General features: G+C 54.2%; 1 protein-coding gene across 1 annotated transcript in view; it reads right to left on the reverse strand.

Moving 5' to 3' along the window:
* WAS (Wiskott-Aldrich syndrome) overlaps positions 1-1,319 on the reverse strand; it is a 7,644-nt gene that overhangs the window by 4,190 nt on the left and 2,135 nt on the right. Inside the window, exons 3-6 of the mRNA XM_008052361.2 lie at positions 1,119-1,205; positions 916-1,018; positions 611-652; positions 464-517 (exon numbers count right to left, since the gene is read on the reverse strand). Coding sequence (XP_008050552.1) covers positions 464-517; positions 611-652; positions 916-1,018; positions 1,119-1,205 — 286 coding nt within the window. The remainder of the gene's footprint in view (positions 1-463; positions 518-610; positions 653-915; positions 1,019-1,118; positions 1,206-1,319) is intronic.

Genomic DNA, 1,319 nt, shown 5'->3' on the forward strand with positions numbered 1-1,319 from the left:
GCCGCGGGCCCAGGCAATCCACTCACCTCAGCCTCCCAAGGCACGGGATTACAGGCTGAGCCACCGAGCCCGGCTTGCTTTCTTCATTGACTGAACTTTTATGTCATTTATTCATTTATTCACTATTCAATCATCCACTCACTCATTCATTAATTCACTCAGTCATCCATCCATCTATTCATCCGCTTATCCACATACGCATCATCTATACATCTATACGCCTATTTATACTTTCATCCTCCCATCAGCTTGTCCCCCGACTCAGTCAATCCATCTACCACCAATCCATCCACCCACCCATCCATCCACACATCTATACACCTGCTCATTCATCCACATACCCATCCATCCACCCCTCCACCTGGCCACTCACCCACTTATGTACCCACCCAAATACTCATCCATCCACCCACTCCCCCACCCATTCATCCATCCAGAGACACAGGGAAGAATCAGCACTCACCCCCTTGGTCTCCACCTGGGTGTGGGGGCAGGGGTGGGAGCCCTCCTCTTCTCTCTGGGAAGATGGAATATGTAGAGAGCTATCACAACCCTGCCACAGCTTCCTGGGCTAGCCCCTTATTGCCCCTATTTGCACCAGAGAGCTCACCTTCACTGGCTGGTGCTGGCGGTGGGGGTAGCTGTCGTCTGTCTGTGGATAGACAGGTGGATTAGGAGCTAGAACCATGAGAGGGGCTTTTTTTTTGAGACGAGGTCTTGCTCTGTCACCCATGCTGGAGTGTACTAGCAAGATTGTGGCTCACTGCAGCCTCAAACTCCTGGGCTGAAGCTATCCTCCTGCCTCAGCCGCAGCTGGGGCTATAACCATGCACCAGTTATAGAGGGAGTTTTCCACCTTCCCACCCTCACACTTACCTCTGCCCAACTTCCTTTCCTCCCCAAAGGCCTCCTCACCTCCACTTTGCCTCTGATTCCTTTTTTGTATCTTCTCCTGTACCAGGGCCCGGAAGGCCTGGGCCTCCCCCTCGTCTGCAAAGTTCAGCCCAGCTTGGCAGTCCTGCACATGCCTTGGTGTCAGCAGCCTTCCAGACCCCCTGCAGCATTCCCATCTCCTCCCCCACCCCCAACTGAGGCCCAAGGGTTGGCTGGTCACTTACATCTCCAGCGAAGGTGTGGAAGAAGGGGGTGGGAGTGGAGTAGACCAGCTGTGAGTACAGCTCCTGTTCCCAGAGCAGCCGGCCAGCCTGGAGAGGTGCAGGGTGGGGGACACGCTGGCACTGAGGCACACCCTGGGTGGCAGGCTTTTGTTATCTGGGCAGCGAACATGATGGCCTCGCGATTTTTTTTTTTTTTTTTTG

This window comes from Carlito syrichta, unplaced genomic scaffold (assembly GCF_000164805.1).
Source record: "Carlito syrichta isolate Samal-C Ts95f unplaced genomic scaffold, Tarsius_syrichta-2.0.1 Scaffold273620, whole genome shotgun sequence".
NCBI lineage: Eukaryota > Metazoa > Chordata > Mammalia > Primates > Tarsiidae > Carlito > Carlito syrichta.